Source organism: Chlorocebus sabaeus, chromosome 6 (genome assembly GCF_047675955.1).
Source record: "Chlorocebus sabaeus isolate Y175 chromosome 6, mChlSab1.0.hap1, whole genome shotgun sequence".
Classification (NCBI taxonomy): domain Eukaryota; kingdom Metazoa; phylum Chordata; class Mammalia; order Primates; family Cercopithecidae; genus Chlorocebus; species Chlorocebus sabaeus.
Window position 1 is genome coordinate 62,154,650 of NC_132909.1, and position 17,560 is coordinate 62,172,209.

The 17,560-nt window shown below is 62.6% G+C and overlaps 1 protein-coding gene across 1 annotated transcript; it reads right to left on the reverse strand.

Annotated features, from left to right (window-relative positions):
* Positions 1-140: 140 nt before the first annotated feature.
* Positions 141-8,813, reverse strand: CDC34 (cell division cycle 34, ubiquitin conjugating enzyme). The gene is made up of 5 exons (XM_007994557.3): positions 8,429-8,813; positions 5,187-5,273; positions 4,983-5,080; positions 3,958-4,092; positions 141-880 (listed from the first exon to the last, which is right to left on the reverse strand). The coding sequence occupies exons 1-5, from the start codon at positions 8,603-8,605 to the stop codon at positions 667-669; spliced, it is 711 nt and encodes a 236-aa protein (XP_007992748.1). The 5' UTR covers positions 8,606-8,813; the 3' UTR covers positions 141-666.
* Positions 8,814-17,560: the final 8,747 nt, after the last annotated feature.

Below are 17,560 nucleotides of genomic sequence, written 5' to 3' on the forward strand. Positions count from 1 at the left end.
CCCGGCTGCTCCCCGTGCCTCCCAGGACAGGCCTCCCAGATCCACGCCTGGCGAAGCCAGGGTCCCAGTGCGGCTGGCCGTGTGCAGTCACTGACGGACCTGGAGGCTGCCTGTCCCTCCCAAGCAGAGCTTCTCTGGCCTCTCATAAAGTCGTTTTATTTAGATTTCAAACAAACCAAAGCAGAGAGAAGAGTCGGCCACGGTGAATCCGTCCACTGGTGCTGGGACGTGGCTCCAGGCCCTGGAGCTAACAGGTGGGCCCGGGCCCCTCGGACCCACACCTGGGTCTCCCAGGCTGGCAGTGGCAGGAACGGCCCCCGCCCACGTTCCCAGCGGCCCCCGTGGCTCCTCCGGGGTACGGCCAGTCCGGAAGGTGGGGGCCCAGCAGACGTCGGGGCTCAGCTCCCCTCCCGAGGAGAGGTGCGCGGGGCTCTCCCACCCCGGCCGTCCACTGAGCCCCGAGTGACGCGAGCGGCGGTGGGGCAGCCCCTCTTCTCTGAAGCACATGAAAACCCAGAACAAATACGGGGAAGGAGAAAAAGAGCCCAGAACGAAACAACCAGAGGAGACGGGGACCAGCACAAAACCTCCGTGAGGTAGTCTGTCGTCGAAGGAGCCACGGGTCCGGCCCTAGTGAGGTAAACTCTGCGCGTTTATTCTGCGGGGTCAGGACTCCTCCGTGCCCGAGTCGTCCTCGTCGTCCCCGAAGCAGCTGTCGGCCTCCTCGCCCCCCTCGCCGTCCTCGTAGTAGTCATCGTAGAAGAGGTCCGAGCCCTCGTCGGGCGCGGGTGCCTTGGTCTTCACGCAGTACTCGGCCAGCGTGGTGGGCACCTTCACGCCATCACGCTCCGCATCCACCTTGGTCCCCAAGACCTGCTTCCTGGGGGAACACGGCGGGTGAGGGCGCCACCTCCGTGCCTGGACCCGGCCCCTGCCCTGCCCCCTCCCCTCCCCTTCCCTGGGTCCGACATTCATCCCAGCTCTCAGGTTTCCCTTAAAACGGCTGCGGTTGGCTGGGTGCGGTGGCTCAAGCCTGTAATCCCAGCACTTTGGGAGGCCGAGACGGGCGGATCACGAGGTCAGATCGAGACCATCCTGGCTAACACGGTGAAACCCCGTCTCTACTAAAAAATACAAAAAACTAGCCGGGCAAGGTGGCGGGCGCCTGTAGTCCCAGCTACTCGGGAGGCTGAGGCAGGAGAATGGCGGGAACCCGGGAGGCGGAGCCTGCAGTGAGCTGAGATCCAGCCACTGCACTCCAGCCTGGGCCACAGAGCAAGACTCCGTCTCAAAAAAAAAAAAAAAAAAAAAAAAAAAAAAAAAAAAGGGGCTGCAGTGACCCCTTAGGAAACAGCCCTGTGCGTGAGGAGGCCCAGAGGGGAGAAACGACACCGGAGGGGCTAGGGAAGGGCAGCAGGTGCAGGGGGGAGGCCGGACGGCACAGCACAGTCACACCCACCCGCCCCACCCCGAAGCACGCCCCACAGGACCCATCAGAGCTAGGAGAAAATAACGATGCCGGGCAACAGGGAGTGCCCAGGCAGCCCCACTTGGGGGCAAAAGGCTTTCCGGAGTGCAGGAGCAAAGGAAGCAGCTGGGAGGGTCACGGACAGGAGGCAGGACCATCCCTGGAGCCAGGAACCAGCACAGGTGAGACGGGAAACGCAGAAACAGCCCGAGCCTCCCCGTGGCCTTGCCAGGATTCTAAACCAAGGGGGGCCTGGCCATCCCGGCCCCTGGCAGGAAGGGAGGCTCCGTTAGCTCAGACTTTCTGGAGGGCACCGAGTACACCAGGCCCTACGAGGGCCTGCCCCCAGCTCCGCCTCCAAGACACCCGTCAAGAACGTCCCCCCAGGACTGGCAGCAAAGGGGCTTCTGGGGCGTCCAGGGCTGGCACGGCAGGGCCGGGCTGCATGCTGACCCCATCTGACAGAAAACAGGAACAAGGCCGCAGCCTCAGGACTCCCACCCGGCCGTCGAGCCCCCATCACCGATCAGGCACGGCTCTGGGCCTGGCTGCTACGGGGCGTGCAGGTCCGGGGCGGACAGACACCCCAAGCCCGGCCCACAAGCCCAGTGCTTCCTCTGGGGATGCACAAGGCATGGAGGGCAGACGTCTGGCCTCTGGGACGTCCCTGGGTGGTGGGACCTGGCAGAGTCCATGCTTTGCTTCCCGGGCTCTCTGACGGGCTGGGCGGGTGACGGGTGCCCTGAGGACGGCACTGCACGGGTGGCAGCCGTGGGGAGATGCACAGGAGGGCCAGGGTGTGACCTGACCTGTGCCGTGGAGGTGCAGCCGGTACACCGCCAGCATGAACCATGAGAGGGGAGCGTCTGGCGGTGGTATTCACCAAGGACCCTCCCTGACCCGGCCGGGCTCCACAGCAGCCTGCCTGGTACAGCTCAGTGGGACTCGGGCTGCCACAAGGCCCACACACACACAGATTTAAAACAGGCACAAAGCAGCGAGCATGGCGGTCCACACGGGCACGTGAGTTGGCCCGCAGGGAGTTTTGAGGGATAAAAATAGTGTGGCTTTTATTTCTGCGCTGGGATCTCGGGGAGGCGCCTCAGGGAGGTGGCCGGGAAGAACTGGGCCAAGGAGCCAGCCACATGGGCCAGGTGAGACGACAGGCCAGGGCCGCTGAGGACATCTGCACGGAGGGATGGCCAGGGCCAGCTCCCCCGTGACCTCCAGGGGCCAGCAGGTGCTTGCAGGGCACTTCCCAGGAGGCCGCACGGGACCCGCCCACCATGGCTGCTCAGAGCCGAGACCCCCCAGCACCAGGACGCTGCCCCAGGACGACCCCATGACACCAGCCGCCAGCAAATGCAGGACGGAAGGTGCCCGGGACGCTCGTGGGTCCCGGGGTGAGGAAGACACGTGGATTATGTGTGCAATTTTTTAAAGGTCGTTTTTAAGATTCTGCTTATACAAAATAAAAACAAAAATAGGTGAGGCCTCTGTGGGGAAATCTGTGCAATTTCACTCTGAGAAATACAAGCAGACAGGAGGGGCCTCTACGTAACAGGAGGAGCAGGAACCGTTAAGTGTCAACCCGTCAAGAAAGCCTCGCCTGTGTATGCAGACACGCTCATGTTTCATGTTCACATGAGCACAGGCACCCCAGAGAAGAGGTTGTGGGGGTCAGTTCTGGGGCACGACGGCGACGGGAGGAGAGGGAGAGCCGTGGATCACACCACACACAACCATGCAGGAAAAGTGGACGGCAGGTACAGAAGGTGCCAGAAGGCAGCTGCACAGCCGTCCCCAGAGCTCGCCAGGCCAAGAGCCTGCAGGGACGCATGCCCGACACAAGTAAGGCCAAGACCCCTGACTGACAGGCACTGGGTACACACAGCACAACCCCATTTCCTCATTAAAACATGGACATATGTTAAACCGAAGAGCCTGGAAGAATCTATGAAAACATTAACCACTAGGCCAGGAGCAGGGGCTCACGCCTGTCATCCCAGCATCTTGGGAGGCTAAGGCAGGGACATCACCTGAGGTCAGGAGTTTGAGACCAGCCTGGCTAAGATGGTGAAATCCCACCTCTACTAAAAGTTACAAAAATCAGCCGGGCATGGTGGTGTGCACCTGTAATCCCAGCTACTCCGGAACACGAAGCAGGAGAATTGCTTGAACCCGGGAAGTGGAGGCTGCAGTGAGCCGAGATTGCGCCACTGCACTCCAGCCTGGGCAACTGAGTAAAACTCTGTCTCAAAAAAAAAAAAAAAAAAAAAAAAGGGGGAAAGCGGCAAGAGGCTGGGCTTGAACCTGGCTGGACCCTCCGCCACTAGGCCCGGCCTCCATCTATGACTGGCACCCTATAAACGGGCACCAGGAAGCTCCACCACCCTCACCGGACGGTGGGGCTGGGTGGCCGTGGGATCAGGGCCGGGGTGCAGGCTGGATCTGAGTCTCCCCCCTCCGTGCACCCCACCCGCGCTCACCGGATGATGTCCGTGTACTCCCGGTCCTTCCCCTTGCTCTCTTTCCACTTCCTGTACATTACGGAGGCGTCCACGTTGGCGGGGGAGAAGGTGTTGGGCTCGTTGAGGAGGGAGATCACACTCAAGAGGATGGTCCTGCGGGGAGAGTGGGTTGGAGCGGACTGGCCCGGGGCACCCCAGCCTTCCGGCTCTTCTCCGGCCCTGAGGGTCACGGGGAAACCTGGACCCACCCAGCAGGCGATTTTCATCTGGCCTCACGGCCTCTGCTTGTGTCTCAGGCCCCCAGAACAGCAGGGGCTGGACCTGCATCAGCCTCCTCCCTCCCACGCCAAGACCAGGGAGGGCAAAAGGTGCAGACCCCTCTGTCAGACCCGGGGCTGCTCTCACGCCCACATGTCCTGCCTGGGCTGCCCTCCAGAACACACGGGCCAGTGCCTGTACCTGGGACGACGCCCGGGTGGCACAGGTTGAATGTGGTGACCAACCCAGAGACAGCTGGAGAAGGAGAAGACCCCAGCACTGAGGCGGGTGGGACACATCTAAGTGGTTCCAGAGAGTGGGGCTGGCCTGGAGTCTTGGTGGGAGTCTGCACAGACACCACAGTGTGGCAGGTCCATGAAAGCACCCACCATTCAGTACAGGGAGGCCCAGGATCGCCAGCTGGCAGCTCCCAAACCAGGCCTCGGCGCCACGGCCCGCGGGGGAGCCCAGCCCACCTCATGTTCTGGGTGGACATGGGGGGTGGGGGCGGCCTATCTGACGTTCTGGGAGGACACGGGAGTGGGGCCGGCCTACCTGACGTTCTGGGAGGACACGGTGGGTGGGGCCGGCCTACCTGATGTTCTGGGAGGACACAGTGGGTGGGGCCTACCTGAAGTTCTGGGTGGACACGGCGGGTGGGGCCGGCCTACCTGACGTTCTGGGAGGACACAGTGGGTGGGGCCTATCTGACGTTCTGGGAGGACACGGGGGTGGGGCCGGCCTATCTGACGTTCTGGGAGGACACGGGGGTGGGGCCGGCCTACCTGACGTTCTGGGTGGGGTTCCACCTCTCCGAGGGCAGCTCCCCGCTCTGGGGGTCGTCCACCGGTGGATGGAGGATGGAGATGCACACGTCCCCCGTCTGCACAAGGAGAGGGCAGGTCAGGACAGGTCAGAGGTCAGCACTGGCTCCCAGAGCCACGGGTCCCGGACAATGAGTACGTGAGGCCCGTGGGGGCCGCGCTCACCTCGTAGATGTTAGGGTGCCACATCTTGGTGAGGAACCGAAAGGCCGGTGGAGAGTACGGGTAGTCGATGGGGAACTTGAGGCGCGCCTGCAGGGACAGAAGGCGGGTGGCTCAGCCCGGCCCAGCCCCAGGCCCTGCCCTGGCTCACAGGGTGCCCGAGGCCATTCCACTCCCAGTGCTGGTGTGCTGGGGGTAAGGCTCGGGCGTGTGCCTGAGGGTGTGTGTGAGGGACGTGCTATCCCAGCCAAGGCAGGGACTCTCATGGGCCTGGGGTCAAGTCCCCAGCAGGCTGCCTCAAGCCTTTTCTGAGTCACCTGAGCTGATCCCAGCTCCTACGCAGTCCAGGTGGCCGCGGCCTGGCCCAGCACAGCCGCTGGAGAACGTAGGCACTGGCTGCCCGAGTGGCTCTAGGCCTGTGGCAGCCCAGGTCAGGCACGTGGGACCCGGGCCAGGGGCACCCACCAGCCGACAGAACGGACTGGCAGGGGCTCCAGGTTCCCCTCGGATGGAGCTGAGGCCCAAGACCAGGCTGCCCCTCCAGGGCCTTGGCAGCCATGGTGTGGGAAGGGTTTGCACAGACGACTGCTCACTCAGCAAACACTGATACCTGCCGGGCCCCGGGCCACGGGAGGGGATGAGTCAGCATGGCCGTCTGCCCGCAGGTGTCTGGTCTTGGGGGTCAGGCAGGCAGACCCACCGGGTCACAGAAGCCTGGCAGGACCCCTTCCCTGTCAGCATCGCCCCCTGTGGCCACCCAGGCCCTGGGGGTCCAGGCCTGCTGGCAAGCACGGCCACAGAGGAAGGACTGCAGCCACGTGCCGGGTGACAGAGCTGTCTGGCCTGCGGCCTGGGGCGTGATGCCACCCACGGCCCTCCTGGGCCCCAGCAGGTAAACAAGGAAGCCTCACTGTTTCCTTGCTGGGCCCCAGTGCCAGGCACGGGGGTGTCCGGGTCAGGGGTCCCGGTGGCACTCAGCACTCCAAGAGGCTGAGGGCAGCACCCCCAAAGAGCAGCTGTTGGCGAGGTCCCTCCTGGACGGGGAGGGCTCTCAGGGGTCTTGGGGGGTGTCCTCTGTTTGACAGGGAACTCACTGGGGCCCCATGAGGTAAAGGACTTGGCCGCAGCCACAGAGCAAGGCTGGAACTTCAGGTTCAGAACTGCCCAGCAGTTCCCCAAGACTTCAGGCCCCCCAAGCCTGGTGCTGGGTTTCCCGGCGGCCTCACCTACCGAACCCCGCCAAGTCCCAACGAGCCTCTTCCTTTCAGCCCCTCCAAAAACGTCTTTTACCCGGAGCAAACGCAGGCTCCGAGAAGCAAGCCCCCCGCCAAGGGCACACGGCAAGTCCGCTGTGGAGGGCTCTCTCTGGTGGCCCCTGCCCAGGGCTCGCTCTGGCTCCTGAAGGAACAGCGACTGCAGGCAGTGGCTGGGCAGCAGCAGTGGCCCTGGGCACTCAGCAGCTCCTGTATTTCCACGCTCCCCCAACTCCCTCCCAGGCACACGGGGAAGGGAGAGCCCCGGCGGGTGGCAGCACCCCCCCCGCGTCTCAACGCTGGCTTCTGAGGACTGACCCTGCGGCAGATGTCTAGAGGCCCCCTCCCCAGGAAATCCGGAAAACCGGATTATCCCCTAATGCTGGTCCAGGAGGCTCTGCCCACAATCCCTGGCAACCGGTCTGGTGGGCAGCAGCCAGAAACCGGCATCCCTTCCTTCCAGAACAGCAGCCGCCTCACAGGCCTGGCCTCGAGGTGGGGCCGCCCCTGCTCACAGCCAGCTGCTCCCCCAAGCAGACAAAAGGGGCTGGGGGAGGGGGCTGCTAAAACCATTTGGCAACCTCAAGGCCCAAACTCTGTGCCCTGTGTGGGGACGCAGGATTCCAGATGCAGAACCCAAGGACCGTCCCACCCTCTGCCGTAACCCAGAACCTCAGCTCAGGAATCGCCCCCAGCAGACCAGGCTGCTGTCCTCACAGCCGCTGAGCGCGCGCGGTTCAGACATTAATTAGCCCGGAGAGCAGACGCACCGTCTGAGAGGCATCGGTTCCTCGGCCCCATGCCCGCAGCTGGCCGGGGCAGAGCAGGCCCGGCTGTGCCCAGGCTCTTGGCAGGCAGTGACGGCGGGAGGGGGGATTCCTGGACAGGGTGCGCGTTCCCCACCTCTCACACGGGGCCCCTCACTTTGTCCCTCTGGCCCCAAGGACGAGGTCCTGGAACTCTACAAGAGCCAAAGGTCACGTCTGGATCGTGAGATCAAGAAAACTGGCCAGGCTTTGGCCTGAGTCCTTTCCACACTGGACAGAAACAGTCTCCCTGCTCCCAACGGCAACAAAAACATCAAGAAACTGCTTGGAATTAAACCGCCAGAGGGCAGAAGGAATGGCCCAGAACTCGGGGTTGGGGTCACAGGAAGCCACCTGTTCAGTGGAATCTGAGAAAGGCCAAGGCCAGCTGGGATGAAGCAGCCCGGAGCTTCTGAGGTCGGGGTCCAGGACGCGGGCCGGAGCCGGGGGCCCGGGGAGAGCTGCAGGGAGCAGGTGGGAGGGACGCCCCTGCCTCAGCCTTCCCGAGGGCGCAGGTTACATAAACCCGGGGATGGAGCCCAGGGCGCCTGGCCGGCTGCTATCGGCAAGGGTGGCCGCTTTCCAGGCAGGTCCCGGCTGCCAAGGCTCATCCGGGCCTTTGTTGGAGCCTGAGCGAGTGGCCGCGCCAGCCACCCCCAGGCTGGCCTCGCTCCCCCGCTCACAGGCCCAGCTCCCCAACAATAGCAGCTGCGGGGTCTGGGGGGGGCCTCTTTGTCTCCTCCGGGGAGGGCGGGGAGGGCAGCTGAAAGGCCGGGGCGGCCTGGGCTCCGCTCCCTCTTTCTCGCAGGGGCGGAGGGGGAGGCAGCCGGGGTCGAGCCCCCACCAGGGAGGAGGTGGGCAAGAGCCCCACGAGCAGATGATACCGCGAGGGCCCCGGGCCACCCCTCTGGGGGCCAGGAGACTACCCGGGGACCGGACGGTGCCTTCAAGGGAACTGAAGATTCTCGGGGACCGCAGCAGAGGCTGAAGGTCCCCGGGACCGTCCGAGGAGGGGGCCGGGCACAGCTGGGTGGGGGGACCCGGCCATAGAAGGGAAGCGAGCCCAAGCTAAGAGGCTGCGTGGCCCGCCCGAGAACCGCGCTAGGACCGCGGGGCAGGGAGCTGGTTCCTGACGCCCGAGGTCGCTCGTGGGCTCAGGGACCCGGGCGGGGGTCGCCGCGCTCACCTTGAAGTAGCCGCCCTCGTAGTAGGTGTTGGGGGGCCCGAAGATGGCCACCTCCCAGTTGTACAGGTCGCCCTCGTCCACCAGGGTCACGCGGAAGCCCTCGACCGGCTCTTCCTGCAGCCCCTTGAGCTCCAGCAGCAGCGCCTTCTGCGAGCTGGGCACTAGCGGCCGGGCCATGGCGGCGGCAGAGGGGCCCGGGGTCGGCGCCGCGCGGGGCCGCGCGACCACCGCGAGCTCGCGAGACGGGCCGGGCCGCGCGCCGTCCGGGGGAGAGCCGCCGGGGCCGCCGCCTGCCTCCTCCTCTGCGCCGCCGCCGCCGCCCGGGGACCCCGAGCGCTCCACCAGCTCTGGCGCCGCCGCCCCACCAGCGCTCGCCTTGGCCCGGCCCGCGCGCCCCGCCCCCCGCTGCGCCTGCGCGCTCCGCCGGGCCCCGACTGCGCCTGCGCGCCGCGGCCGGGCCCGACCTGCGCCTGCGCGCCCGCCCGCGGGGCACGCCGGGAAGTGGAGTCCCGGTCCCGGTTCCGCCTACCGCGCCGAGCGCCGCCGCCGGGAGGGAGGGTTCGGGCGCGCAGCCCTGGGCGCTTCCGATCCCCGAGGCCGCCGCCGTCGCCCCCAGCTCGACCAATACCGCGGACGCTGTGCGCAGGGAGGCGGGGAGGGCTGCTCTGACCGTGGCTGGCCCGGTCCCCCAGCTTTGGGGTCGTTTTGTGACGTCCCGGCGCGGGGCGGGGCCGCGGGCGGTGAACGGGGCGCTGGGCGAGGTCCTGACCCGGGCCGGAGGGGCAGGGCCGGTCCCCCCGGTGCGACCCCGCGTCCGCGCCTCCGTTTCCCCATCTGTACGGGGGACGGGCGCCAAGTCTGTCCTGGGACGCGCTGGCCTCGCGGAGGGGAGGAAGGTGCCGGAGCGAGGCGGGGTCTGCAGACCCGGCTTCCAGGCGCGGCGCTGCCTCGGTTCCCCCGACAGCGGGAGCTCTGAGAAGTGGGCGAGGTCGGGGAGGGGGTGAGGGCTTTCCTGGTCCCCCGCTGAAGTCACCATGTGGTGTGAGGCGGGTGCAGGCGCTGGAGCCAACAGAGGTTGGCAGGGTGCTCCTGCCCCCCAGAGAAACTGGGAAAGAGGCTCCCCCAGCTAGCATCGGCTCAGCACCTGACCCGGGAGAGGCGCCAGCCCCACGGAGCCCCCACCCCAAGCTGAGCCCGAGCCTGGCTGTGCCCTCCTCCCAGCCTGACCTTTGTCCCACCCGAGTCTTTTTTTTGAGACAGTCTCGCCCTGTCGCCCAGGCTGGAGCGCAGTGGCAGAATCTCACTGCAGCCTCCGCCTCCAGGGTTCAAGGGAGCCTCCTGCCTCAGCCTCCCGAGTAGCTGAGATTCCAGGTGTGCACCACCACACCCGGCTAATTGTGTCTTTTTAGTAGAGACGGGGTTTCACCATGTTGGCCAGGCTGGTCTCGAACTCCTGACCTCAAGTGTGTTAGGTTTTGGAAGGAAGGAGAGGGTGCAGTTTGGAGTAACAAAGTGATCCGTCTGCCTCGGCCTCCCAAAGTGCTGGGATTACAGGCATGAGCCACTGTGCCCGGCCCCCCAGAGTCTTGACCCCACCTGACTTCTGACCTGGCGGAGTGGCTGCCCAGACACCCGCATGCTCCTTGCCCTGAAGCTTGGTCGGGAGAACTGGCCGTGCTGAGGACGGGGCAACCCAGCCTCCCCTGAGTGGTGCCCGTGACTGCGGTGGCCCTGCCCTCGGACTGTGCCGGTGGCATTATTGCTATGTCCTGGGTACACACAGCTGCATCAACACACAGGCGGGGACCAGGGCCACTCCCTCCCACAGGTGCCCCAACACCGTCAAGATCTCTCTTCTTCCATACACCCCACATCCCAGGAATCACTGTGGGTGCGGGAGGTTTTCTTTTTTTTCTTTTCTTTCTTTCTTTCTTTTTTTTTTTTTGAGAAGGAGTCTTGCTCTGTTGCTCAGGCTGGAGTGCAGTGGCACCATCTTGGCTCACTGCAAGCTCCGCCTCCCGGGTTCACGCCATTCTCCTGCCTCAGCCTCCCGAGGAGCTGGGACTACAGGCGCCCGCCACTGCGCCCGGCTAATTTTTTCTATTTTTAGTAGAGACGGGGTTTCTCCATGTTGGTCAGGCTGGCTTCGAACTCCTGACCTCAGGTGATCCACCCACCTCGGCCTCCCAAAGTGCTGGGATTACAGGCGTGAGCCGCCGCTCCCAGCCTGGGTGGGGGAGATTTTCAAGCCCCTCCAGCTAGGTCCCACAGGGCCCCGACCCCCAGGGAGGCTCAGGCTCATACCACCCTGAAGCCGGGAACACCACGGGATTCCACCTGCCTGCTTGGGGGCTCCCTACTCTGTGGGAATGAGTTCAAATTGGACTGCCTCAAGCCCTGGCTGCAGGGAGGGGTCATCCCATCAGTTCCCGGGGTCCCCACCCTGGGCTGCAATGATTGGTTCAGGAGCAAGCATGTGACTCCTGACATCCAATGAGGTTCAGCCCTGGGGCGTTTCTCTGGGATCACAGAGCTGGGGTGGCTGAGCTGGAAGGACCCGGGCCTGGAGTGACAGGATCATGTCACCACGGGGCCTGCGAACAAAGGCGGCTTCACGGGAAAGCTGAGCCGGCTGATGAGAGGGGGAACGTTAATAATCCTAGCAGTGTTCTTGGATCCAGCTGTTACCTGACCTCCCCTGGATGTTGCAATGATGCAAGCCCACACATTCTCACCCTGTTTGTTTTGAGATGGAGTCTCTCCGTGTCACCCAGGCTGGAGTGCAGTGGCGCAATCTCACCTCATTGCAACCTCTGCCTCCCAGGCTTAAGCAATCCTCCCACCTCAGTCTCCTAAGTAGCTAGGATCACAGGCATGCATCATCACACCCAGCTACTTTTTGAGTGTTTAGTAGAGATGGGGTTTTGCCATGTTGGCCAGGCTGGTCTCCATCTCTCAGCCTCAAGCGATCCTCCTGCCTTGGCCTCTTAAAGTACTGGAATTACAGGCGTGAGCCACCACGCCTGGCCTTTCTGAATTTCTTTTCCTTTCCTCCCTCCCTCCCTCCCTCCCTTCCTGTTGCTCAGGCTGGCCTTGAACTCCTGGGCTTAAACAGTCCTCCCACCTCAGCCTCCCAGGTAGCTGGGACCACACGTGCACACCACCACAACCAGGTTAAATTCCTTCTTTGTGCCAGGCGTGGTGGCTCACGCCTGTAATCCCAGCGCTTTGGGAGGCCGAGGAGGGAGGATCACCTGAGGTCGGGAGTTTGAAACCAGCCTGACCAACATGGAGAAACCCCGCCTCTACTAAATACACAAAAATTAACCGGGCGTGGTGGCGGGCGCCTGTAATCCCAGCTACTCGGGAGGCTGAGGCAGGAGAATCGCATGAACCCAGGAGGCGGAGGTTGTGCTGAGCCGAGATCAAGCCGCTGCACTCCAGCCTGGGCAACAAGAGCGAAACTCCGTCTCAAATAAATAAATACATAAAAATAAATTCCTTCTTCATTAATTAAGCCAGTTTGAGTTTGGTTTTCATCACATGGCACAGAAGAGCCTTAAATTCACATCTAGTTTCTGTCGTGAGCTTGGAAATATTCCTCAAACGTTAAACCGAGTCTCAGGTTTTGCTTTTTGATTTTATTTTTTATTTTATTTTTGAGATGGAGTCTTGCTCTGTCACCTGGGCTGGAGTGCAGTGGCTCCATCTCGGCTCACTGCATCCTTTGCTTCCCGGGTTCAAGCGATTCTCCTGCCTCAGCCTCCCGAGTACCTGGGACTACAGGCGCCCGCCACCACGCCCAGCTAATTTTGTGTTTTGTTTTTTTTTTGAGACGGAGTCTCGCTCTGTCGCCCAGGCTGGAGTGCAGTGGCGTGATCTCCGCTCACTGCAAGCTCCGCTGCCTCCTGGATTCACGCCATTCTCCTGCCTCAGCCTCCCGAGTAGCTGGGACTACAGGCACCCACCACCACGCCCGGCTAATTTTTTGTGTTTTTAGTAGAGACAGGGTTTCACCGTGTTAGCCAGGATGGTCTCGATCTCCTGACCTCGTGATCCGCCCACCTCGGCCTCCCAAAGTGCTGGGATTACAGGCTTGAGCCACTGCGACCGGCCAGTTTGTGTATTTTTAGTAGAGATGTTAGCCCGGATGGTCTTGATCTCCTGACCTCATAATCTGCCCACCTCGGCCTCCCAAAGTGCTGGGATTACAGGTGTGAGCCACCACGCCCGGCCTTATTTATTTTTGAGGCAGAGCTTTGCTCTGTTGCCCAGGCTGGAGTGCAGTGGCGCTATCTTGGCTCACCACAACCTCCGCCTCCCGGGTTCAAGCAATTCTCCTGCCTCAGCCTCCTGAGTAGCTGGGATTACAGGCACCCGCCACCACACCCGGCTAATTTTTGTATTTTTAGTAGAGATAGGGTTTCGCCACATTGGCCAGGCTGGTCTCGAACTCCTGAGCTCAGGTGATCCTCCCACCTCAGCCTCCAAAAGTGCTGGGATTACAGGCGTGAGCCACTGCGCTGGGCCCGAGTTTCAGTTTTTTAATCTGAAAGTGGGTTAGATACGGTAGTTGTGCAAAGCTCTTCCTGTGGAGCCCGAGATGTCACCGGGAGTCTTACGGGATGGCGTCTTAACATGATGGCGTCTTACACAATGGCGTCTTGCTGCTCTCATGCCTTGTTGGGAAGAAAGACATGACTTCAGAAGGCAGAGGGGTGCGTGTGGGAGGATATGGTCCTCAAGGGAGAGGGACACGGAGCCAGGACGCGCGCACACACACACACAACGTTTCTTTTTTTTTTTTTTTTTTTTTTTTTGAGACGGAGTCTCGCTCTGTCACCCAGGCTGGAGTGCAGTGGCCGGATCTCAGCTCACTGCAAGCTCCGCCTCCCGGGTTTACGCCATTCTCGTACCTCAGCCTCCCATGTAGCTGGGACTACAGGCGCCCGCCACCTCGCCCGGCTAGTTTTTTGTGTTTTTTAGTAGAGACGGGGTTTCACCATGTTAGCCAGGATGGTCTCGATCTCCTGACCTTGTGATCCGCCCGTCTCGGCCTCCCAAAGTGCTGGGATTACAGGCTTGAGCCACCGCGCCCGGCCCACACAACGTTTCTTAAGCAGCCAGGTGTGATGGTGAACATCTGTGGTCCCAGCTACTCGGGAGGCTGAGGCAGGAGGATCGCCTGAGCCCAGGAGTTCCAGCCTGCAGTGAGCTATGATTTTGCCACTGCACTCCAGCCCGAGCAACAGAGCGAGACCCTGTCTGAAAAATAATAAATAAAGGAAAAACGCAAAGGCCGTGGGGCCCGTGTGCTTCCAGATGCATCAGAACCGGCTTCCCGGTCAGCTTTCGCTGTGCAGTCCAGGGCCAGGTCCTCACCGTGGAAGAGGGAATAAGGCCCCCAAGACGTCCACATCCTGATCCCCAGAAGCTCAAAAGGGACTCTACAGGTGGGATAAGAACCCCGAGATGGCAAAGCATCCGGGGTGATCGGGGGCCATGTCCTTACACGGTCCTTTTAAAAGGGCGGTGGGGGGTGGGGGCCGAGAGTCAGAGACTGGAAGAGCTTGTGCTCCTGGAGGTGAAGGGGGAGGAAGGGCCTGGAGCTGAGGGATGCGGGCGCCTCTGGACACTGGGAAAGGAGGAAACAGGTTCTCCCTGGAGCCCCCAGGAGGGACCAGCCCTGCCCATGCCTTGATTTTAGAAATTCTGCCTTCCAGAGCTGTGAGATGATAACATTCATTATAAGTTACTAAATTTGTTACCGCAGCAACAGGGATTAACACACCTACCTCAATGACTTCCAGCTTCTTCCTCTGGAAAATTGCTTCCTTCTTTCCCTCCCTCCCTCCCTCTTTTCTCTCCCCTCCCCTCCCCCTCTTGTCCCCTCCCTTCCCCCTCCCCTCCCCCTCTCCTCCCTTCCCCCGTCCCTCCCCCTCCCTTCACGTCCCCTCCCCTCCCCTCCGCTCCCCTCCCCTCCGCTCCCCTCCTGTCCCCTTCCATTCCCTTCCCCTTCCCTTGCCCTCCTTCCCTCTCTCCTTCTCTTCCTTCCCTTCCATGTGCAAATCTAGGTTCTGGGGATTCAGCAGTGAACAAAAGCAGCAAACTTCTTGCCCTTGGGTTCACAGGGAAAGAGGCCACCAACCAGCAGATAAAGACATAAATAAGCAGTTTCTAAAGAATGCCAGTGCCTAGAGAGCCACCGGCATGGTGTAGGAGGGCATCTCGGACTCAGGAGGCGACATTTGAGCAGAGACCAGCTGGAGTGGGGAAGCAGCAGGCAGGTCTGTGGGAACGGTGCTGCAGGGAGAGGGAACAGCATGTCCAGGGGCCCTGAGGTGGGGACAGCCCGACTGGCTGGGTCTGGGCGATGAGTGCGTGACAGAGGTGAGGAGAAGCTGGGGAGCCTCCTGCTCAGCTGTCCTGAGTGCCGGCTTTATTCCCAGACATGGCAGCAGTGATGGCCAGAGTCCGGCCCATCCACCCAACCCGGCCGCCCAGCACTGCACTCCCAGAAGCAGCTCCCGGGCTGCATCTCACTGGCCAGCTGGGTTTCTCTGAACCCATCGCTGAGGCTAGGGGAGGGAAGGGTCTGACTGGCTAACGGGGCTGGGGGTCTGGGTGGGCGAGAGTGTTGGCTGGACCAGCCAGGAGTGGTGAAGGGAGGGCAGGCAGGGTGCTCAGGATGCTGTCCACGGGTGCGGTGGGGGCCACTGTGGAGCCCGGGAAGGGTCTTGCCGTGGCCTCAGTGCTCAGATGGATTGGGTGAGGCATCCACAGAGACCAGAATCTCTGAAGGAGCTCAGGGTCCAGGGAGCTGGCCAGAAGCTCCACCTTGGATGTGTCAGGCCTGGGATGTCCTCAAAGGGATGCCCAAGGGGCGGCGTTTGGGCTGGGGCAGATCAGCGCTGGGGACCCAGATGCGAATTTGAGAATCCTTGGCCACCAGGCCGTAACTGAAGCCTGGTGAGCCAGGGGAGGAGGACCCTCGGGAGGAGGGGAGGCCGTGGACGGAGCCACCGGGGGGGAAGGAGGACCCTCGGGAGGAGGGGAGGCCGTGGACGGAGCCACCGGGGGGGAAGGAGGACCCTCGGGAGGAGGGGAGGCCGTGGACGGAGCCACCGGGGGGGGGAAGGGAGGACCCTCGGGAGGAGGGGAGGCCGTGGACGGAGCCACCGGGGGGGGAAGGAGGACCCTCGGGAGGAGGGGAGGCCGTGGACGGAGCCACCGGGGGGGGAAGGAGGACCCTCGGGAGGAGGGGAGGCCGTGGACGGAGCCACCGGGGGGGGAAGGAGGACCCTCGGGAGGAGGGGAGGCCGTGGACGGAGCCACCGGGGGGGGAAGGAGGACCCTCGGGAGGAGGGGAGGCCGTGGACGGAGCCACCGGGGGGGGAAGGAGGACCCTCGGGAGGAGGGGAGGCCGTGGACGGAGCCACCGGGGGGGGGAAGGAGGACCCTCGGGAGGAGGGGAGGCCGTGGACGGAGCCACCGGGGGGGAAGGAGGACCCTCGGGAGGAGGGGAGGCCGTGGACGGAGCCACCAGAAGAGCTGCAGAGAGAGGAAGCCTCCACGGGGCTGCGGGTGGGGCAGGAGCTGTGGGTGCTGCCAGAGGGTTGCTGTGCTCTACGCTGCTGAGATGCCAGGGAGGACGGCTCAGCTTCCCGGCTGCACTGGCGAGGGTCACGTCAGGATCCGGACAGACCGGGCCCGCAGGACCTGAGGGCAGGCGCAACAGGCGGCACAGGGTCAGGGATCGGGGACGCCCGGGGGAGCTGGGAAGGGCAGGGGAGGTGGGCTTTGGTCGGCCTTAGCCTGAAGGGACCGGGGTGGAGCGTGAGCTGCACCCTGGGGCCAGCTTTGGTGTCCTCTGATTGGTTACTCCTGGAGGCCGCTGTGGCCTGCGTCCCTGTCCCGGTATCCGGGATTTAAGCCGACCTCAGCCTGCCTGGCTCTGGGCTTCGGGAGGACAGGGGCCTCTCCTGTGTTCTGTGTCCTGCTGCTCAGCCCCCAGCCCATGCTCATCCAAAATGCTCTGGTATATGACCCGTAAGCGGCTCTTGTCATAGCCTAACAGCAGTTATGGATGGAGTGGGCACCTTTCATTAATACTTGTTGCCCATTGCTGCATAACATGTCACCCCAAGTTTAGTAGCCTACAACCACAACTGTCATTTATTCGGCTCCTGAGTCTGCACAGCAGGAGCCCGTCAGCGCAGGCACCACAGCTGGTGCCCCGTCCAGAGGGTGAGCGTCCTGCTGTGGCCCTGCTGCGACCCAGCCTTGGAAGGAGCTCCAGTCCCAGAGGGGATGCGGGTTCCACCTCTCCATCTGCCTCTGGAGCGAGGAGTGGAAACATTACTGTGGGCCGGGCGCGGCGGCTCACGCCTGTAATCCTAGCACCTTGGGAGACCAAGGCGGGCGGATCACCGAGGTCGGGAGCTTGAGACCAGCCTGGTCAACACGGTGAAACCCCATCTCTACTCAAAATACAAAAAAACTAGCCAGGCAAAGTGGCGGGCGCCTGTAGTCCCAGCTACTCGGGAGGCTGAGCCAGAAGAATCGCTTGAACCAGGGAGGTGGAAGTTGCAGTGAGTCGAGATCGTGCCACTGCACTCCAGCCTGGGCGGCAGAGCAAGACTCTGTCTCAAAAACAAACAAGCAAACAAACAAAACCCCACAAAACTCTAGAGAACTGGGTTCTGGGGAACTTCCAAGAGCTGAACACGTGGAGATGCCTGGAAGCTCTGAGATGGCGCCCTACGCGTCCTCACGGCACTGGAAGCCCTACGCATACCTCCCTGTGTGTCCCTTCCTCTGTTATCTTTTGCCACATCCTTTATAGTAAACCACGAAACACAAGTGTTTCCGAGTTCCGTGAGCTGCTCCAGCAAATCAAATCCAAAGGGGTGGTGGGAACCCCAGATTGAACCCGGTCAGCCAGAAGTCCTAGAAGCCCAAATTGGCAACTGGTGTCTGAAGAGGGAGCAGGCTTGGGGACTGAGCCTTCGACCTGTGGGATCTGACACTATCTTTGGGTAGAAGGTGTTGGAGCTGAATTAAGAGGACACCCAGCTGGCGTCCGTCGCTCCCACGTGCGGTCACAGAAGCCTTTTCTGTGTGGACGACTGT

Coding starts and splice junctions, on each gene's coding strand:
- CDC34 (XM_007994557.3), bottom strand. CDS start 8,605: ATGGCCCGGCCGCTAGTGCCCAGCTCGCAGAAGGCGCTGCTGCTGGAG. Junction 5,081..5,186: donor GGCACCCTAACATCTACGAG/GTGAGCGCGGCC, acceptor CTCCTTGTGCAG/ACGGGGGACGTGTGCATCTC. Junction 4,093..4,982: donor AACCCCACCCAGAACGTCAG/GTAGGCCGGCCC, acceptor CTCTCCCCGCAG/GACCATCCTCTTGAGTGTGA.